This window comes from Tamandua tetradactyla, chromosome 16 (genome assembly GCF_023851605.1).
Source record: "Tamandua tetradactyla isolate mTamTet1 chromosome 16, mTamTet1.pri, whole genome shotgun sequence".
Lineage (NCBI taxonomy): Eukaryota > Metazoa > Chordata > Mammalia > Pilosa > Myrmecophagidae > Tamandua > Tamandua tetradactyla.
The window spans coordinates 2,621,819-2,642,446 of record NC_135342.1 but is presented as its reverse complement, the minus strand read 5'-3'; the positions used below and the strand labels follow the sequence as shown (position 1 = coordinate 2,642,446).

The 20,628-nt window shown below is 49.5% G+C and overlaps 1 protein-coding gene and 1 long non-coding RNA gene across 3 annotated transcripts; one reads left to right on the top strand and one right to left on the bottom strand.

Moving 5' to 3' along the window:
* The first annotated feature begins 5,821 nt into the window (after window positions 1–5,821).
* On the top strand, window positions 5,822–18,647 carry LOC143658584 (uncharacterized). The gene is made up of 3 exons (XR_013163255.1): window positions 5,822–6,488; window positions 11,921–12,144; window positions 17,494–18,647. It is a non-coding gene; the product is annotated as an uncharacterized LOC143658584 (long non-coding RNA).
* On the bottom strand, window positions 8,266–19,834 carry LOC143658554 (uncharacterized). Of its 2 annotated transcripts, none has more exons than XM_077130636.1 (4): window positions 19,790–19,834; window positions 18,491–18,576; window positions 12,995–13,121; window positions 8,266–10,691 (listed from the first exon to the last, which is right to left on the bottom strand). In XM_077130636.1, exons 2-4 carry the CDS (start codon window positions 18,521–18,523, stop codon window positions 9,004–9,006), a joined length of 1,848 nt encoding a protein of 615 aa, XP_076986751.1. In that variant the 5' UTR covers window positions 18,524–18,576; window positions 19,790–19,834; the 3' UTR covers window positions 8,266–9,003. The 2 variants fall into 2 exon arrangements, with proteins under 2 accessions (XP_076986751.1, XP_076986752.1); XM_077130637.1 differs by lacking the exon at window positions 19,790–19,834 and adding an exon at window positions 19,472–19,586.
* Window positions 19,835–20,628: the final 794 nt, after the last annotated feature.

Genomic DNA, 20,628 nt, shown 5'->3' with positions numbered 1-20,628 from the left:
TTGCTATGAGTGAACAGGCTTAAAGAACAAAGTCCATCTTCTCCCTCTCTCCCTCTCTCTCACTATCTGTCTTCTTTCACACTCACCCCCTCTTACAGACATCAATCACTGTATATGGTCTGGGGCAGGGCAGCAGTTGTCTATGGAGTCATTTAAACACAGGCTTCTTCCTGTGGCCGCACCACACCCAACATTGCTGACATAGCTTTTCAGAGCTCTGTTAACACTGCCTCTGTGTTCCAACCAGCAGGAAGGGGAAAGATAGCAAACGACAGTATGAGGTTAAGTCCAGTCTCTTAGGAACCAGACCAGGAGTGGCCCACATCTCTTCTGCTGCATTCCATCAGGTGGAGTCATGTGGCTCCACCCAAAATAAAAGGGAGGCTGGGAATTGTAGTTGGTTCTGTGCCCAGGAAGAAATGGAGAAAACCATCAGATCCCCCGCCCCCCCCCCCCCCCAAAAAAAGCCATCTAATTCTCAAATCTGACCATGCTAAAAGCCTTAAGTTACCTCCTTGCCCTCAGTTAGCGTCTGGTCCGCTTTGCTGATTATCATCCCCACAATAAACACCATGGTGGGACCACTCTTCCCATGAACAGAGAAGCAGACCACCCAGCTAGGGTGCAGAATCACATGGAGCATGACTATCAATGAATTTTCCTCCTGAGAGCAAAGTTTGCTGTGTGAAGAGATGACAGATTTACTTTGCTAACAATAATGACAGCAAGGACAGGGCTCAACCCACATTTACTCCCAGTGTGTAGGCTGCAGGGGTCACCCAGAGGAGAGATGCTGGGGGACTTGGGCCACATGGGGGCAACAGAAATGGGGTGAGGTGGGGTCAGTGACATCGATGTTCAGCAAATGGGATGAGGTGAGAGAGTAGTCTGGGCAACTGGGTAGGAGGGGATGCCAGTCACAGAGACAGGAGCACCAGGGGAGGTGCGTGGTTAAGGTAGGGTGGGAAGAGGAATGTAGTAGTTGGGTTCAGGTATCAACTTAGCCAGGTAATGGTGCCCAGTTCTGTTGCTGTGGACTTAAATCATCATATGAACTTCATCTATGGCTGATTACATCTGCAATCAGCTAAGGGAAGTGCCTTCTGCAATGAGTGACATTTAATTAGTTGGACGCTTAAAAAGAGAGGTCAGAAGGGAGCTGAGCAGCTCAGCACAGCAGAACTCAGCTCAGAGCTCAGAGCTGACAGATCCAGACATTTGGACAGTTAGAAAGGAAAGACCCCAGGGAAAGCCATTTGAACCCAGAAACCAGGAAAGAGGGCCAGCAGATATTGCCATGTCCCTTACCAAATACATAACTAAATAAATTCCCTTTATAAAACTCAATCCATCTCTGGTGTATCACATTCCAGCAGCTTTAGCAAAATAACAGATTTTGGTACCATAGTAATGGGGTGCTGCTGTTTGCAAATACCGAACATGAGAGAATGGCTTTTTAAATGGATGAGGGGAGGACTCTGAAAGAATTATGAGGAGTTTGATAGAGAAAGCCTAGATTGCTTTGAAGAGAATGCTGGTAGTAATGTAGACTGTAAAGATAATTCTGTTGAAGGCTTAGACAGAAATGAGTTGCAAACTGGAAGGTGACCCTTAAAAGATGGCAGAGGGCTTAGCAAAACTGAGTCTGGTGCTGCATGAAAGGAAGAACTTTAATTCAATGATCTGGGATGCTGCGCTGGGTGGATTTCCAAACTGAGCATGGAGGATGCAGCTTGGTCTCTCCTTACAACTTATATGTAAAATATGACAAGAGAGAGACAGCCTAGAACTAAACTTTTGGGTACAAAGAAACCAGAAACCGATAGTCTGGAAAATTCTGGGCTTCCAGAAAGTGAGATCTCAGAGAATGATGCCGTATGTGAGGATTTAACCAGTCAGCCATTACAAGACAGGCCAGGACTTTCTGGATAACACCATGGTTCTGGTATTATCCAGAAAGGATTTGTGAAAGGTCCTATTGTCTAATGGCTTTGATATGTCTATGTTACATGCTAAGTCAACAATTTTTTTTTTTCTTGTGAGATCTGTATAAACAGAACCACTGCCAGTCTGGACTGGAAGGGACAGGAAATGGAGATAGAAGGAAAAACAGCCTCAGAGGCAGAACTATGGGAGCTAAGGTCTGAAGACAAGAAGCCTCAGACCAGGAGAGCAGGGGTGTGTGTGTGTGTGTGTGGGTGTGTGTGTGTGTGTGTGTGTGTAGGAAGCAGAGGATGGGCCTCCAACCTCCATGTTCAGGAACAGTTCTGGTGGCCCCATGCGTGTGTAGGAAGCAGAGGATGGGTCTTCCACCTCCATGTTCAGTAATAGTACTGTACCCCAGGTTCAGGAACAGTTCTGGTGGCCGTGTGTGTGTGTGTGCATGTGCGTGTGTAGGAAGCAGAGGATGGGTCTTCCACCTCCATGTTCAGGAACAGTTCTGGTGCCCCAGGTCTTGGAGAGGGTGGAGCATATTTCTTGAGGATTGGGGGAGCCTCTTCCACCTCCATGTTCAGGAACAGTTCTGGTGCCCCAGGCCTTGGAGAGGGTGGAGCGTATTTCTTGAGGATTGGGGGAGCCTAGGTGTCCCCCTCATTGTTCTGAAGGGGTTGAGCATATGCCCTTAGAGATGGCAGAGAATCCAGGTGCCATCCAGATGCTGGAGGACAGCAGGGCCGAGAAAAAGGAGGCCTCCCCAGTGTTGCAACCCTCATTGCAGTGTTTAGACAGAACAGGGCTACCGTGTAGGCCCTTGGAAAGGCTGGGATTGTCACTTAATAAAGCTCCTTGGATGAATGTTCTCAGACTTTGAAATCTAATGGAGTTTGTCCTGCAGGTTCTCGGAATTGTTTAGGCCCAGTGATTCATTTTCCTTCCAATTTCTCCCTATGGCAATGGAAATATTTAACATAAAATTCTATGACTGTTCTTTCTTTGTATACTGGAAAGCAGATAACTTGCATTAAGTTCACAGGTCCACAGCCAGAGTAGAATTTTAACAATAAGACAGACCATGCCTGTAACTGACTTTGATGAGATTTTGTTCTGTTTTTGAGTAGGTTTTGTATTTGTATTATTACTTAAATGGTTTAAGGCTTTTGTGATACTGTGATGAAATGAATGTATTTTGCATATGGAAAGATTTAGTGTGTTCTATGCAGGACAGATGAACATTGTTAGGTAAAAAAATATTTGTTATGGTTTTCTATTTAGAGATTAAGTAGGTTAAAGGTGATGTGTATAGTTGCCAAATTGACAAAGGGTGGACAATGCAGTAGTTAGGTTTAGGTGTCAACTAGGCCAGGTAATGGTGCCCAGTTCTGTTGCTGAGGACTTAAATCATCAGCATGTGAATTTCAACTATAGCTGATTACATGTGCAAGTGGCTAAGGGGACTGCCTTCCTCAAGGAGTGACATTTAATTAGTTGGAGACTTATAAGGAACAGTCAGAAGAGAGAGAGAGAGCAGCCCAGCACACCTCAGCTCAGGACTCAGAGCCAACAGAGGTCCAGACACTGAGAGATGCAGAGAAGAAAAGCCCCAAGGAAAGCCATTTGAACCCAGAAGCCAGGAGAGAGTGCCAGCAGACATCACCATATGCCTTCCCATGCCAGAGAAACCCAGATGGAAGCTAGTTGCCTTTCCTACGAGAAACATAAATTTGTAATTAAATAAAACCCCTTTATAAAGGCCAGTCCATCTCTGGTGTATTGCATTCCAGCAGCCTTAGCACATTAAAACAAGGAGGAACGCGACTTTGCATATGTATGTAGACCACAAGCCATCAGCCCTCTCCACACATTAGAATAACATGGTGAACTTTGAAAAAATAGTGCCAGAATGGGAATCCAGGGTGTTGTAGTTTGCTAATGCTACAAGAAATGAACTGACATTTTCAAAGGTAATTTATTAGATTACAAATTCACAGTTCTAAGACCATGAAAATGTTTAAATTAAGGCATCAACAAGAGGATACCTCTACTCAAAAGGCCCATCATATCCAGGGTTTCTCTGTCACCTGGGAAGGCATGTGGCTACTATCTCCTGGTCCTTTGCTTTCAGCTTCTGATTCCAGTTGGCTCTTCAAGCATCTCCAAATGTCTGTGTCTAGGTGTCTGCTCTCTGTATCAGCTCTGGTTTTTTAAGGACTCCATTAAATGAAGACCCACCTGGAATATCATCTAATCAAAAGGTCTCACCCACAATTGGGCAGGTCACATCTCCATAGAAACAACTTAATCAAAATATCCCACCCAAACAATAGGTCTGCCCCTGCACAGTTGGATTAGGATTAAAAGAACATGGCTTTTCTGGGGTATATAACAGTTTCAAACCAGCACATTCCACCCTCTGGACCCGAAAAAGATGTTATTTCCAGACACAAAATACATTCATTCCATCACAATATCACAAAAGCCTTAAACCATTTCAGTAACAATCCAATGCGATACAAAGTAAAAAACAGTACAAAATTTCATCAAAATCAGTTATAGGCATGGTTTGTCCTAAGGCCAAATTCTCCTCTGGCTGTGAACCTGAGAAACTCAGAACAAATTGTCTGATGCCAACATACAGAGGTATGGTCATAAAATAAATGTTCCCATTGCCAGAGCGAGAACTGAAAGGAAAACAGAGTTCACCAGACCCAAGCAGTTCTGAAAAAGAGCAGGGCAAACTCCATTCGATTTTAAGGTCTGAGAATCATTTCTAGAATGATGGTTTATCCTCAGGACTTGAGAAAGTGGCAGTCCCACCCTCTCCAAAGATTTATAACAATGGTTCTTATCTCTCCAAACACTGGGGTGAGGGTTTGAACATATCCAAGCATTGGAGCAGCACCCAAACTCTGCCATCTCCAGGGCACACACTCAACCCCTTAAGAACAATGGGGCGGTTGCCAGGCTCACGCTAATCCCTAGGGAATGTGCTCCACCCTCTCTGAGCCTGAAGCTGCAAGACTCTTCCCGAATAATAAAGCAGAAGGCCGGCCCTCTGTTTTGGGGGCAGACTCACCCTCTCCACATAAATGGGTGGATCTGCTCCCCTGACCCAACATTACCTGACTTCAGACCTTAGCTTCCATGGTTCTGCCTTTGAAGTAATTTTTCCTTCAATCTGTCCCTTTTCTGTCCTTTTTAGTCCAGAGTGTCAATAGTTTTGTTCATACACATCTCGTAAAAAATTTGTTGACTTGGCATGCAGCATACAGGGGTCAAATTAATCAGACAATAGGATTTTCTACAAATCCTTTCTGAATAACTCCACCTCCAATCCTGGCTTTTTCTGAAATGGCTGTCTGGTTCCATGTTTGGTTAAACCCTCATGTGGGACAGTATTCTCTGAGTTCTCATTTTCCAAAAATCCAGAATTTTCCAAACTATCAGTTCCTGGTTTCTCTGTACCCAAGAATTCAGTTCTCAGTTTATCTCTTTCCTCTTGCATTTCACTGTTGGCTGCAAGAAGAAGCCAGGCTGCATTTTCCACATTTAGTTTGGAAAGATCCTCAGCTAGATATCTGAGTTCATTGCTTTCAAATTCTACCTTCTGTCCAACACCAGGATTCAATTTTGCCAAATTCCTGCCATTTTAATACAGGTGTTGCCTTCCTCCCAGTTTGTAATAGCATATTCCTCATTTCAGCCAAAGGCCACAGCCTCATCAAAAATATCTTTAGAGTCCATATTTCTACCAACTGTCTCTTTAAAGCAATCCAGGCACCTCACAATTCCTCCAGAATCTTCCCCTTTTCCATGTAAAAAGCCATTCCAACATGTCTGGTATTTTGCCACAGCACCCCACTTATTTGGTACTGAAATATGTTTTTGTTTGCTAATGCTGCCAGAATGCAATATACCAGAAATGGATTGGCTTTTACAAAGGAGATTTAGTAGGTTAAAAATGTATAATTCTAAGGCCATGAAAATGTCCAAATTAAGGCATCAACAAGAGGATACTTCCCACTCAAGAAAGGCCAACATATCCAGGGTCTCTCTATCAGCTGGAAAGGCACACGACTGTCATCTTCTGGTCTTTTGCTCCCAGGTTGTGTTGCTTTCAGCTTCCGATTCCAGTGGCTTTCAATGTTGGCTCTCCAAGTATCTCCAAATGTCTGTGTCTAGGCATCTGCCCTCTGTATCAGCCCTGATCCTTCTTTCTCTCCATGAGCTCTTTTAAGGACTCCAGTAAACTAATTAAGACCCACTTTGAATGGGCAGGGGTCAAATGGGCAGATTTGATCCATCTAATCAGAAGTTCTCACCCACAATTCATTGGGTCACATCTCCATGGAAACAACCTAATCAAAAGACCCCACCCAAACAATACATCTGGCCCCTACAAGAATGGATTAGGATTACAAGAACATGGCTTTTCTGAGATACATAACAGTTTCTAACTGGCTCAGAGGCTCTTCCTACAGAAACTCAGTATGGCAACATCTCTTCCAGCCAGGGCCAGCCTTCTCTGGCAAGTTATGGGACTACACAGGGTAAGCAAACAATCCACTCTCAGATTACAGACTACTCAATAGCCATTGACATCCAGGTATGGGGCATGTGGAAATTCAGTATAAGCTGAGCCCATGCATCACCCACTGGGTCCTTCACCCACAGCCCTGTGGGAGTAGTACTATTCGTATCCCAATTTTTCATTCAAGGAAGCTGAGGCTCAGGGCATTAATAACTTGCTCAAGAACATGAAACTGCTCACTTTATTCCTTTTTAAAATGGCAGCCAATTCAATATTTTCTAAGAAATGTCATCTAAAATACATGTTGGGGAGGGGAGACCCCTGGATTACCTGTTCAGCCAAGTGATCAAGCCAACTTTGGGGGTCAGGGAATTCTGGGTTCAAACACTGGCTTCACTATTTACTAATTGGGTGAATGCTGAGCTCTCTGTGCCTGTTTTCTCATCTGTTAAATGGGGATGATCCCAGAACCTCCCTCACAGGGTTAAGGCAACTGGGTGCGGTTACTTCCTTGCATTGGTTATAGTAGACAACCTGCAGCCACAAACCCCAAAGATCAGTGGTGCCACACGCTGAAAGTTAACTCCACTCACAAAATCTGACACGGCTTCTCCTGGAGTGACTCAGGGACCCAAAGCTGCCTCTACCCTAAAGCTCCACCCTCTTTAACACATGGCTTCCAAAAAATACCCTGGGTGTTGACATCCAGGGGCAAATGTGGGAAGAGCAAGAGTAGAAGGCACAGCTGATTCCAGACATAGGAAATAGTTTCATGTTCCTTCAGCTAGCTATAAAAGGTTAACTCTCTGGTCATTGGGCGGGGGAGGGAATTTCTGAGTCATGGGTGTAACTACCTTCTCTTGGAATAAATGAAAGGGCTGAGCATTATTTGTTCATTCAACAGATATTCAAAGAGTGCCTACTTGTGCCAGACTCTGATCTTGTAGTGAACAAGAATGACAAAAATCCGTGTTCCTACTAGGAAAAGACAATAAAATAAGTGCTGTGGAGAAAAATAACGTTGGAAGAGGTTAGGAGTACTATACAGAGGGTGAGGGCAGATTTCAAAATTAAATTGGGGGTTGGGATTGCTCCTCGACAAAGCTGAGCAAAAACTTGATTCAGGTGAGAAGTGTGATACACAGCTATAGGGGAAGAGTGCTCTAGGAAGAAGGAACAGCAGGTGCAAAGGCCCACAGGTAGGACTGAGGGTTTTAAAAGAACAAAAGGCTTGAGTCCTGAAGTCGAGTGAATGACAAGGTGGGAGAATGTGAGATGAGAAAGGAAACAGCCCAGGTGGTGCAGGGTCCAGCCGCTGGAAGAACATGAAGATGAGGCACAAAGGGAGGCAGGGCTGGATCAGAAGAGACTTGGGAAGGCAAGTAGAGACTGAAACCTTATTGACTGAGGTGGGAGCCACAGGCGAGTTGGGAGCAGAGGGATGTGACAGCTTTGCTTTACCAGGCCCCACCCCCAGCTGCTGCCTGGAGAACAGATGGGGAGAAGAATGAGAGCAAAGTAGGAGGCCAAGAAGTCTACTCCAATGGTCCGGGTGAGTGCAGTGGTGGATGCGGGGGTGATAACAAGATGGATTCTGGGTAGGTTTGGAAAGTAAAGCCAACAGGATCTACAATCCAACACTGTCCAAATCCACTGTGTAAATCCACGGTGTCTCATAAGAGAACTTGAACTGTGAAGGGATGGGCTGCGGAGTGAGCAAAGTGAGTTATGAAAACTCCCACCGGGAAGATCCTCCTTGCACGACATTCCCGGACTGGGCAGCAAACATGCAGCCATTTAACATTAAATCTCATTTATTCAACCCTCAATAAAGTGCCAGGCACACACAGTGCTGGCATTTATGGCCCAAGAGAGAATGATGACCATTGGCAAGCCAGGAAGGAGGGCCGTCCCATCTCCAAATCCCTCCTCTTAGAATCAAAGTGAATGGCATCACCTTGAAGGAACCATGGAAAGAGATCATGGGACCACACAAAGTTGGGGTTTGAACAGGTTCAAGATGAGTCTGCAATTCCCATCAATAACTGCTGATCTGTGGCCAGGGGTTGCCATACTTCTACAGAAGGCCAGCTGGTAACTATTTCAAACTTTGTAGGCCAGGTACATCTTGGTCACATTCCTTTTAATTTGACAACCCTTTTAAAGTGGACAAACCTTTCTTAGCTTAGCTTGCAGGCCACACAAAAGCAGGCCACTGCTGGCTTTGCCCCAAGGTGTGTTTTTTGCCCACCCCAGTCTAAGGCCCCCGCGCCCCACCCAGGAAGACAACATAATTGCAGGCTTGGGAAAGTGTACACACCAGGCCTCTTATGTGAAGGTGAAGACTTTCGAGACAGCAACAGCAGTGCATCAATCCAAACACAGGGCCATGTGTGAGGGCACAGGTCACTCACCTGAGGGGACAGCCTGCTGCCCCCGTCCTCCGACATCCCTAAGTGAACTCTAAACAGATGTAAGGTGAAAAGTTGACTGTAACCTTAGAGCTCCCCTGCCCCCATCCTGTCACCTGACACTCAGGGAGCAGGGATTTGGGCTGAAGGCCTCCTCACACCAAACCGATGGGCAGGTGTGTCCCGGAGGTGAGTCTTTTGGTGGCAGGTGAGATTCCCGATGCGCCGGAAGGCCTTGCTGCACACTTTACACTCATAGGGCTTCTCCCCGGTGTGGATCCTCCGGTGGGCGGTCAAGGTGGGTTGGTGCCGGAAAGCCTTTCCACACTGCCCACAATGATATGGCTTTTCTCCTGTGTGGATTCGGTCGTGCTGAATGAGGGTCGACTTTCGGATAAAGGCTTTCCCACACACGCTGCATTTAAAGGGCCTTTCGTCACTGTGAATCGCCTGATGCTGAAAGAGAAATGAGACCTTCCGGAAGCTTCTTCCGCAATCATTGCACCTGTAGGGCTTCTCACCTGTGTGTATCCTCAGGTGAATGGAAAGGTGTGCCTTCTGGCTGAAGGTTTTCTTGCACTCCTGACACTCGAAGGGTTTCTCACCGGTGTGAGTCCTCTGGTGGATGGTGAGGTAGCCCTTCTGGCTGTAGGCTTTCCCACACGCACTGCACTGGAAGGGTTTCTCACCAGTGTGACTGCGCCGGTGCACCACAAGCTGGATGTTCTGGTTGAATGCCTTCCCACACTCAGCGCACTTGAAGGGCCGCTCCCCGGTGTGGATCCGCTCATGGAGGATGAGGGCTGAGGACTTGGTGAAGAACTTGCCACACTCACGGCACTGGTATGCCTTCTCCCCCGTGTGCGTCTTCTGGTGCTCCACCAGGGTCATGCTCTGGGTGAAGGCCTTCCCGCACTCGTAACACTTGAAGGGCCTCTCTCCCGTGTGGATGCGGTGGTGGTTGACCAGGTCGGACTTTTTGCGGAAGGCCTTCTCGCACACTCTGCACTTGTGGGGCTTGTCACCCGTGTAGATCTTCTGGTGCCCAATGAGGGAGGAGCGCTTGGTGAAGTGTTTGCCACACACGTCACACACGTAGGGCTTCTCGCCAGTATGGATCCTCTGGTGGTCGATGAGGTTGGTGATGAGGGTGAAGGCCTTGCCACAGTCGCCACATTTGTATGGCCGCTCGCCTGTGTGTGTCCGCTGGTGCCCAACAAGCTGCATGTTCTGGACAAAGGCCTTGCCACACTCTGCGCACTTGTAGGGCTTCTCGCCCGTGTGGATGCGCCGGTGCACCGTCAGGTTGGTGTGCTGGCTGAAGGCCTTGCCACACTCCTTGCACTTGAAAGGCTTCTCCCCAGTGTGGATCCGCTGATGCACAATGAGGGTGGCATTCCTTCGGAAGTGTTTCCCGCACTCATCACAGCCGAAGGGCTTGTTCTTGGTGTGGACGTGCTGGTGCTGGGTGAGGTCTGCTCGCTGGCTGAAGGTTTCCCCACACTCCTTGCACACTGAGGACTTCTCTCCCCTGGAGACTCTCAGCTGTTTTTCTACGTCAGAGGTGGATCTGAAGTTGCATTCCTGCACACTGCATTTCTGGGGCTCTTTTCCTTCTGGAACTTTCAGTGGCCCCAAAAGTTCCTCCTGATCCCCTAGCCAATGCTCCAAAGAGTCTTCTGGTCTCCTGGATTCTCCTAACACAGGGGGCCAGAGGCAGCCTCTTCCCAGCTTGTCTAGCACCATCCCAGGGGACATTCCTGTAGGGACAGCTTGCTCTGGGCAGTCACTCTCAGGCCTGGATTCCAAATCTGAGAGACAAAGAAAATGTAAATGTCATGTGTGTCATCTGTTCCCAGTCAGGAAAAGTGAAACAGCTATGGGCAGTGCTTGAGGTTGGGAAACTGATGAAATGCCCCTCATGACACTACTTAAGGGCTTACAAAGGAGGCCTAGGGAGGGGAGTAGAAATAGGAAAGAGGAAATAAAAGCTGCAAGATGGAGTAACATGAGTTTGCAGAAAGGACATGTAAATCAGTTTGGGGCCAAGACTGAACAGGGATCTGGGGATAGGCTGAAAGGAAAGTAAGTTGTCCTGCGAATTTATGAGAGGTCAATGATTATGGTAAATGGCAATAACAGTTAATATAGCACTTAGGAAGCTCTTACTAGGTCAGTGGTTCTCAACTGGAGGTGCACCTGCAATGTCAGGAGGCATTATTGGCTGTCACAGCTGGGGATGTGTGCTCCGGGTGCCTGGTGGGTGGGGCCAGAGATGCAGATCTGGTCTCAAATGTCAATCCCACTGAAGCTGAGGAATCCTGCGCTGCGGGCTGGCCCAGTGCCTCACCCATACTGACTCATGTCCTCTCAGCAACCCCACAGGCAGGGACTGTCACCACCCCAGTGGACAGATAAGGAACCTGAGGCCTCAGGCAGGAGCCCAGCAAGTCCTCATCGCCCAGCCCCTCAACTAACTCTTTTGGGTCTCTAAATGCCCCACACAGCCTGATGAAAGCAGGTGTTTCAAACACTGCCCTCAGCACCAAGGAAAACGGAACAATAAAGTAGCATGTCTATGGGAATGAGAGGAAGAGCTAACGTTTGCCCAGGGCTGAGGTAAACCCCTCCTCTCTGGCCTCATGTCCTTCAACTTTCCCCATCAAACCCCTGCTGCAGACACACTGGGCACCCTGCTACTTCCTGACTGTGCCAGGTGCATGAGGGAGCGCCCTCTGCCTTGAATGTGCTGCCCCCATACCTGCAGGGTGCAGCCCCTCACCTCCTGCAGGCCTCTGCTCAGGCGCCCCTCAGGGAGGCCTCCCCTCCTCCGTAAGATAAACCGTCTCCCAGACTTTCTCCCCCTTTGCCCTGCTTTATTTTCCTCCATAGTACCTACTGCCAGCTAACATCTATATGTGTGGTACACATGCCACTGACATTTAAATGCCTTACATACAGCAACAGCATTTAAATATGTCACATGCACAAACCATTAACATTTCAATGTCTCTCACACCTGCACTGTACTTGCCACCAGATCGGGTTTTGCTGTCTGCTTCCTGCTGCGCATGGCCTTTGGGAAGAGCCACGAGAATCCTCATCTCCAGGAGCTTCCCACCTCTGCCTCCTCACCTCCTGAGCCCCCTTACTGCTGCCGGCTCTCAGCAGCTCCCCAGCCTTCTCCCAAGGCTGACCCACTGGACTCCAGCTCACAGATGAGGCAAGGCTCATGCAGGGGGGATCAAGGTGCAGAAGGTGGCGGTAAGTGAGCCCCCTGGGTTGGAGGGCACGGGGCAAGGTCACGTGCATCGGGGACTTTGAGGAAGACAAAAAAACACTGATAAGGTGCAGCGTGACCATCATGATGTCAGAGGTCAGCAGACGGGGAGTGAAGCTGGGCTGCAGGGAGCAGGAAGCAAATGGAATGGGGATGTGGAGCTTCCGTATCAGGAAATTCCACCCACAGAGGGAGTGATGTGAGTATGTGAAACTTCTAGAAACAAGAGTGGTGAAAAGCTTATCTCATCTGCAAGACGAGTGAGGAGTGGGGAGGCTAAGAGGCACAACACAGGGATCCTTGGAAAAGATCAGCAACTCTGAATGTAGGGTCCAGGAAGAGAAGAGAAGGATGGAGCCCAAGGTGGGGAGTGGCCCAGGGAGGGGATGAGGGGAAGGACGAAAGGGGCATGTGTGGAAGTCTTTTCTGCAGGCCCGAGCTACAAAGCCAAGCCCTGTAGAGGAGGCACATGCCTCCACGACTGGGGGCTGTCTGGGATGCGCGTGGCTTCCCCCCACTCTAGTCTCAAGATCTACGTGCGCCAAATGGGGATCAGATCTGGTTTGGAAAACTGCCCATGGGGAAAGAGATGCAGGGTTGGGTGTTGGGAGTGGGAGGGAAGAAAGTCTGCTGCCTGGCAGAGCTGAATACTCCTGCTTTACAGACACAAACCCTTCCCCAGGAGAGAGCAGGCATCAACCCACTGGAGGCGGGCACAGGGGTGTAAGCAGCTCCTGAGCGTGGGGCCAAAACTAACTCCAGACCTGTTGGGCCTGATGTTCGGAGAAAGGGGAGGCTGCGGGACAGTAGATGGAGCAGGGACCTTTGCCTTACCCAGCGAGCTCAGGTTCTCGAAGTTTTCCAGCATCACGTCCTTGTACAGGTCCCTCTGAGCTGGGTCCAGCTGCTGCCACTCCTCCTGGGTGAAGTCCACGGCCACATCCTTGAAGGTCACCAACTCCTGCAGCAACAAAGGCATGGCAGGCCAGGTCTAAGGCTGGGGAGCGGGTACAGGGAGAGAGGGCGCCGGCTTCCGTGCATTAGACACCCCTGCACGGCGCTGGGCACTCAGCAACAGTGCCCAAGTGTTAGCTGCAGTTATGATGCTTGGCATCATCTGGGTCTGGGCTGGATTTGGTTCAGGGTGGCAGGGCTGTGTCAGGGTCCCCAGGGCTTCCCCGGTTCAGTGACTCGCCAGGAGGACCACAGGACTTGGCATGCAGTCGTCCTCATGCTGTGACTTGTCACACCAAAAAGACACCAGACACAGTGAGCAAAGGGGACAGGCATTGGGGGGTGGCCTCTAGGACACCAGGCACTGGCTTCAAGTCACACAGGACACCTGGGTCCCCCAGCGATGAGCTGTCACATGTGTGAAGTGCCGCCTACCAGGAAGGCTGGCTTACACCCAGAGTCTTTGCTGCTGGGCCCACCAAGAGGCTGGACTCCCCAAGGGGACAGTGTCAGCTTAGGCATATGAGCCCCCTCATCAGTCCTAGGGATGGTGGAAACCAGCCCCCTCCCCCAAATCCAAGTTCCCAGACACAATTTTTTGTGTGATGCACAACCTAACTACAAACAAAACATATTTCTAAGCTCAATCTGCACGACTGACATTTTCTCTATCACTCTCTTAAGTCTAGACAATCAACAAAACAACAAATCAAGTGCTGACCTGTAACTTCTTGCAATTTCCATGCTGTAAACCCAATGTCAGGCTACCCATATGAGGTCACTGAAGGGAAGCAGTCAGCACACTATCCAATAGTGTTATACCATACAGATGCAGTGGTCACAAACACCCTCATGAGAACAGATACTGGGAAAATAATTTGGCAGTGATGAGCTTTGTGTATTCATTTTTTTTTCTGACAGGTGGTCAAATGACCCTTTGTTGAAATAAGTGGCTCTTAACTAGGTGGCATCCCCCTGCACTGCTGTCGTCCATGTTACAAGAGGCACGTCTGCCCACGTGGCAGCCCACTGAAAGTGGATTTCCACTTTCAATGAAAGTGCTTTGCATTTTCCTGCTTCCTTCTGTCTCTGGTGGTTCCAGGGGGAGGCAGAGGCACCCCTCCTTCCAGCCTGGCTGTTCTGAACAGTCAGTTTCACCATAATCCCTGACCTGTGCAGTTTCCAGTTTTTGGAGACAGATCCAAGGGCCAATCCTAGGGCAAGGCAGATGGTGCACTGACTTTCCTGCTGGTGCACCTTCTTCCGCAACTTCGATCTCGCTGCAGTTGAACTGGGGTGGGTGCGGGAGGCGGCTGGTGTCGGGGAAACCACATGCAGAACAACCCAACAAAGTTGCATCGTGCCCTCCTCTGAGCTGAAAGCCACCCCTCCCCCCTTTTTTGGTATGCTGTGCAGTAAGGTTCACGAGTCATTCTTTTCATGTGAACATACTGTTATTGCAGCACCATTTGCTGAAGGCTTTTTTGGAGTGTATGGGCAAGGTCCATTTGTTGAATTTGTTTGTTTTACTTGTTTGTTTGTTCTTTGGGAAGTGCATGGACTGGGAATCGAACCTGGGTCTCTCACCTGGCAGGCAAGAATTCCACCGCTGAACTACCCTTGCACCCCCTCCAATAGTTATTAATACAGTTTATTTAAGTTTATACAATTTATTTCTTTTAATGATGGCTGTGCTTAACAACTGGCTTGCAAAATTCCTGAACATTTCTCATTGGCTCTCACAAGCTGATAGGAGCCAGCTCTCTCACCACCATCCTGGCCTCAGTTTCCCCATCTGAGTGGGGTGGGGTCGGGAAGAGAACCCAGTGGTGCAGACGAGGTGGAGCATGCACACATGCACAGCACCTGCAGCCTTGTTAGTGCTCAACAAAGCCAGGCCCCGCAGGGGTGGGGAAGCAAGGCACGCCCGCACCCACCCCGGGTGAGGACAGGCACTCAGCACAGTGACACCTCGGGCGCCAGCCCTCAGGGTTGAAGTTGGAGGCTGGGCAGCCGGTGCGAGCCACGAGGTCCACAGACATGCAGGTGTCTTAAAAATAATTTGAGCCCATGTTCAAATCAGATTTCATATGAAAAATGCAGATCCCTGGCTTCCCTAGGGAATTTGGGAAGAGAGTTCCAGGAGGGCCTGGATGCCCTCTCTGATCCATTTTACCAATTTTCAGGAACTATATATACATACGTCTTCCATACCTTTGCCACTATCGGATATGATGAAACTTCATGTTTACTGTCCCGACTGAAAAAAAATTTACCCAAGAGTCACCTCAATTTAAGATTCACTATATTTTTGTATATTCATTGGCATTTATTTTCTGTGTTTTGGGAACTGGCTGATCAGATGCTTTGCCCATATTAATATACTTTTTGCCTTTTTCTCATTGAATTATAAGAGCTCTTTGCATATTGAGGGAACTGGCTCTTGCCTGTCATATCCGTATCTTTGAGGAATGGCTGTCACCACATGCTGCTGCTTTTACTTCTAAAGTCCACACCCTCCTGCTTATCACATCTCTACTGTCACCAACCCCTCTCTTCACTGACCATCTCAACTGCTCTGCCTGACCCCATGCCTGCCAAGCCACAGGCCCACTCCCTACCTTACAAGAGAGCTGTTAAAAACGTGAACTAGACCCTATTATTCCCCTGCTTGACATCTTCCAATGGACTCTCGTTGTACCTGTGGGAGAATAATCCCTCTCCCCCAAGGCCCTGCATAAATTGACTCCCTTCGACTTTCCCTCGTTCCTTTCTCCTCTCCCACCACTCTGGGCTTCCATACTCAAGCCCCTGCTCACGCTGGGCCTCTGCCCCCACTGACCAGGATGTGGGGAAATGGGAAATGGACACCCAAACTTCTGTTGGGAGGATAAATAGGTGCAACCTTTATAAAATCCCTATAAAATTTGGCAACAGCTATCAAAATTATAGACACTGTTCATTGTTTCTGGCAAACGATGCAGGTTTCATAAACAGTCAGTCAACAAACACTGCACTGACTGAGTACCAGGCACAGGTACATGGAGACAAGCAGGATGCAATCAGCCCCTGCCCTCCTGGGCTGCCCATCCACTTCCGTGACAGACAGCGAGATGTGCTGTGAAGGACATCAAACCCGCCGGCCTCTGTGAGCCTCAGTTACCTCATCTGTCCAGTGGGGAGAACAATGTCCACTGCAACGGCAACATTCCCTAATTTCAAAAGCACTAAATAAATTGTAAACATTTAAAAGCATGTATGTATGCTACGTAGAGCAAAGAAATGAGAACTAACTAAACAAAGAAGCAATTAGGCAAAGAAATAAGCAATGGAATTTGTAAGTAAAAAAGTAAATGAGAAACCAAATCATTCGATCAATCATTCTGTCCAGTCCTGACTCTGTACCAGGCTTTTCTCCTAACACAGAAGGTCATGTGAGGAGCTCCAGATCTGTTACCTGAGGAAAGGGGACTCTAGGGACCCTGCTCTGTGGTGGTAAGCATTCCTGTGACCACACCCAGTAAATCTGGTTTAGATGGTGGTTCCTTTATCATTTAAGTAAATGTTCTAGTTTTTACCTGCCGGAATGCAATATACCAGAAACAGAATGGCTTTTAAAAAGGGGAATTTAGTAAGTTGCTAGTTTACAGTTCTAGGGCCAAGAAAATGTCCCAGTTAAAGCAAGTCTATAAAAACATCCAAACTAATGCACCAACAAGAAGTTGAGGGTTTCTCTCTCAACTGGAAAGGCACATGGCAAACAGGGCAACGTCTGCTAGCTTCTCTCCAGCCCTCCTGTTTCACAGAGCTCCCCCGAAGGTGTCCTCCTTCATTTCCATAGAGTGTGGCTGGTGGACTCTGCTTCTCGTACCTATGTCCTTCTCATCATTTTGGCAGCTCTCTCAGATCTCAAACTTTTCCAAAACGCTTCCTCTTTTAAAGGAATCCGATAAAGTACTCAAGACCCACCTGGCATGGGTGCAGTCACATCTTCATCTAATCAAGTTTATACCCACAATTGGGCATGCTGCATTTCCATGGAGATAACCCAATCAAGCCTCCGACCTACATTACTGAATAGGGATTAAGAGAAACGGCTGCTCCCACAAGAGTGGATCAGGATTAAAACACGGCTTTTCTAGGGCACATAAATCCTTTCAAACCAGCACAAGAAGTACTTCATTATTCTCACTGTTGCAAATTCCACTGTGATGAACACCCAGGAAAGGCATCCTTTGTGGGCCCTGAATCTCGTGCCAGGATGATGTCCACACACCCTTGTCTACAGTTTATGTTTCCTTCAAGTCAGTTCTTTGCAGGGAAATGAGGAGTTAGAAGAGACAAAGACTATTAAGAAACTTTTCTTTTTTTCTTTTCAGATAACTGTAGACTGACATGCAGTTGTCAGAAGTAACTGAGAGCTGCTGTGTACACCTCCCCCAGATTCCCCTAATGGCAACACCTGGCAAAACTATAGTGCAACCTCACAACCGGAAGTCTGACATCAGTACAACCCACTGACTTTATTCCGATTTCACCAGTTTTCTATGAACCTGTGTGTGGGGGGGGGCAGGTTTAGTTGAGTGTGTGTGTGGGGAGTTAGTTGAAGGTGATTTTATCCCACACGTGATTTGAGGTAACCCGCAGCCAAGCACAGAAGGGTTCTGCCACAAGCCCCCTTCCCCACCCCACCCCACATTTCCCCACCTCCCTCCCTCCCTCACCCCTGGCAATCACTGATCTGCTCTCAATCTCTACAATGTTGTCATTTCAAAACTGCTATATGAATGGAATCACACAGTACCTGTCTCCCTGAATTAAGGTTTCTGACACATGGAAAGGGCAAAATACGAAATGTCCTAGAGAATGAGAATGGCCTCCTGACCTCACCCCCTCCAGCTCTGGGTGTTCTTCTCTTCAGAAATATTTGATCTTGAGAAAAACGGAAAACAGGGTCAAACTAGTGTGTTATTTCCATTCTCTTTTCTGTATACTCCCACTTCTCCCCGGCAGTCTCTTGCGGCTCCCATTTTCATGTGTATATGAATTTTACGTGTGTCCTGGAGATCAACACTGTCTAACAGGCTACGAATACTTTTCCCCAGTTTTCTTGACCTTCTCTTTCAATTTTTTGGAGGTCTAGAGGTAGCAGAATTGTAAAAGACTGTTTTTGATTGGGTGATATTCTTCTCCCACTACACTGAAAACACCGTATTTGCCCAGCAAATATCCTGTTTGTGTCTAGGATTGATTTTGCTTTGGAGTTTCACACTGACCATTCCCGGGAGGCAGAAGGCCGGTCCGGGAGCAGAGCCTGACACCATGGCCTCAGCCGGAACCTCCCGTGCAGGAGGGCAAGGGGATACCGCGACTCACCAGGGCCTCTGCAGCCAGCAGCTGGACAGCCATCCCTCCACTGCCCAGTGACTGGGGCACAGGCAGTGAGTCTGAGGCCCGGAGGGCTGTGGGAGAGAGGGGGGCGGTAAGACACCAGACCTGGACCTGCCTCACATATGCACGGAACGGTGCTTGCACAAATGCACAAGAGCATGCACACACACCCATGCAAGAAACAGAGGCCACAACAGATACCCCACTGGCTCCCCCCAGCACGCTGCTCAGAACCCCCTCCCAGGGCTGCAGGGAAATGGGGTGTCCGGTGCCCTCAGGACTGGCCCAGGATCCAGCCCCAGGCTAAAGCGGCTGCGCCCTCACCGGTTCCCCTGGCCCGGCTCACACTTGGGGTTCAGCTCTGCTACCAGATAAACAGCCGGGCATAGGGATCCAGGGGGTGGGCTCTGGGGGAGCCAGGCCTCTCTGGACTCTGCTGACACAGCCCTGGAGAAGGGAGGCTGTGGGAGTGAGCTGGGTTCAAATCGGGTCTGCCACTGGCCTGCTGTGTGGCTCGGGACAAACGCTATCACCTCTCTGTGCCTGCATTTCCTCATCTGGAAAACCGGGATGGTAGAGTACTCACCTCATGGGGTGGTTGGGAGGGTTCAGTGCCTTCCCACCGGAGGGGACACATGCGTGTTTTATTATTGTCTCGCTTTTATTATCACTACCGGCATACACTGCCCCCACTGAACTCGGGTTCCGGTTTTTGGCCTTTATGCTGGGACCCAGCACAGAATTTGTCCCGAAAGACCCGCTCCCTCCCTGTAGTAGAACAAATAGTGTAACATAAAATCTACTGTTTTAACGGCTTGGAAGCGGGCCATCCCGCCACACTGCGCACGTCCGCCTAACGGCTCCCGAGTTCCCTTGGCCCTCAAGGCAACCCTGCGCCGGCCCCCCGCCCCCGCCCCCGCCCCCGGCCCCCGGTTCCCCGCCCCCGGCCCCAAGCGGGACCCCCACCTCGGGTAAGACGCGTCCGGCTGCAGAGAGATTAAATACGGAAAAAGTACGCGGCTACGCATGGAGGAGGCCCGAGAGGCCGCTCCCGCCGCCGAGCCCCACCCCCCTTCGCGCCTCAGTTTCCCCATCCGCACGCCCAGGGTGCCCCGCGCTGCGGCGGCCTCGGGCTCCGGCCGGGCTGAGGGGGGGCGGGGGACGCCGGAAACCTCTCCGGGCGGGGCAGGAGGCCCCGGGCTCCGCCGCCGGGCCGCGGGGACGCCCGGGGACCACGGCCCCCGCGGGGTGACCAAGAGCCGGCCAGCCGGAGGCGCCACTCACCCAACGGCCACGGCGGTCCCCGCGGTCTGCGCCTGCGCGGGCCTGCCCCGCCCACCCGCGCTCCCAGACGCCTCTGCGCGCCGAGGGAGAGGGAGGAGGGGAGGGGGGAGAGGAGGGGAGGGGAGGAGGGAGGGGAGGGGAGGGGAGGAGGGAGGGGAGGGGAGGGGAGGAGGGAGGGGAGGGGAGGAGGGAGGGGAGGGGAGGGGAGGGGAGAGGGGAGGGGAGGACGGAGAGGAGGGGAGGGGAGGGGAGGGGGGCGCCGAAGAGGACAGAAGAGAAGAAAATGAGAGCGGGCCCGGGAGAGCCCGCAGCAGGCGGCTGTGACCGACTGGCCGGGAATTGGAACGTGGTGCCGGCTGAGAGGGTTCAAATCCCGCCTCTGTCACGCAGCCAGTACCACACTTGGACCAGCATCTGCATTTCCATAGCCCTAGTTTCCTCATTTCATAATAAGAAAACTTTCCCTAACAGTTGTGCGGAAAATAATAGAGAAATAAGCAAATAAGAGAGGGAACAAAGATTAAAATAAATTGAGTAGATTGAAATACCAGTGGTCAATGAGAGGAAGGGGTAAGGGGGTACGACATGCATGAGTTTTTTATTTCTTTTGTTGGAGTGATGCAAATGTTCAAAAAAATGATCATGGTGATGAACACACAGCTATGGGATGATATTGTGAGCCAGCCATTCTGGTTCCATCAAGCCTATGTATGGAATGTTTCTATGTCAAGAATGTTTGTAGGTTTGTTTGGTACAATAAAAAAAAAGAGCTAGGAGGATACAGATTCTAATTCTGAAAAAGAAAAGAAAACTTACCCTATATGGTTTTATGTGGATTA